At 34.6% G+C, this 920-nt stretch overlaps 1 protein-coding gene across 2 annotated transcripts in view; it reads left to right on the forward strand.

Annotated features, from left to right (window-relative positions):
• LOC122071723 (factor of DNA methylation 1-like) overlaps window positions 1-807 on the forward strand; it is a 10,639-nt gene extending 9,832 nt beyond the window's left edge. For both annotated transcript variants that reach the window (XM_042636112.1, XM_042636113.1), the window contains exon 7: window positions 541-807. In XM_042636112.1, the coding sequence (XP_042492046.1) occupies window positions 541-768 (228 nt within the window). In that variant the 3' untranslated portion in view covers window positions 769-807. The remainder of the gene's footprint in view (window positions 1-540) is intronic.
• The last annotated feature ends 113 nt before the right edge of the window (window positions 808-920 follow it).

The raw sequence follows: 920 nt of genomic DNA on the forward strand, positions 1-920 counted from the left end.
GTCAATTTGTAATCTTTAACACCAGCTTTAAATCCGACACTTGCTTTAGTCTCTGTTTGTGGTGCATGAATTATTACATCAATTTGTTCATAGATTTTAAAATTTCTGGGGAAGTCAACAATAGACCCTTACAATATGTAAGAAACCTTATCCTTCTGAACAATTTTAATTGAATACACTTGTCTCTGAGTAAGTTGTTCTTCAATTTAGTGCTTATGCATTATACATGTTATATATAGTGTTTTGCAAAAGTTTATAAAAAAATGTTTCCTATCCATTTATGTGTGTATCTTTAGTGTACCTTAGCGTATTTTTGATACAATACAATACCCTCTGATACTTCTCTTAAATTTACCGGACCGATACGGCGACCGACACCGATACTTTAATCCTTGCGTCACTCCCAATTAGGGTTAGAATTGGAAACTTAGAACTTCTCTTTTAACCTCACTGAAATTATTGGAAATCATTTTGTCTGGTGTTGAGTTTACAGAAAAACATTGGGAAATTAACACATGAAATTTCTGTCTCATGCTTCAGGGCACAGTAGATAAAGATGATGTAAAGTTAAAAATTCTAAGGGAAGAGTGGGGTGACGAGGTTTATAATGCTGTTATTACGGCCTTGCTGGAGATCAATGAGTACAATCCTAGTGGAAGGTATCCTATACCCGAGCTTTGGAACTTTAAAAAAGGAAGAAAAGCCACATTAAAGGAGGTTGTCATTTATATATTTGAGCACATAAGGGTATTGAAGCGCAAAAGATGAACAGGCAAAGGTTAGCACTTAAAAGTCTTATATTTTATAGGTACTCCAACAACACTTTATTGTTTCTTAGAATTGTACTTGGTGTGAATTCTATCCATCAACTGTTGTCATCTCAGCCTCGTTCTATCACTAGCACAACCTTATGCATTTGA

The sequence above is a fragment of the Macadamia integrifolia genome, unplaced genomic scaffold, assembly GCF_013358625.1.
Source record: "Macadamia integrifolia cultivar HAES 741 unplaced genomic scaffold, SCU_Mint_v3 scaffold_62A, whole genome shotgun sequence".
In the NCBI taxonomy this organism is placed as follows: Eukaryota; Viridiplantae; Streptophyta; class Magnoliopsida; order Proteales; family Proteaceae; genus Macadamia; species Macadamia integrifolia.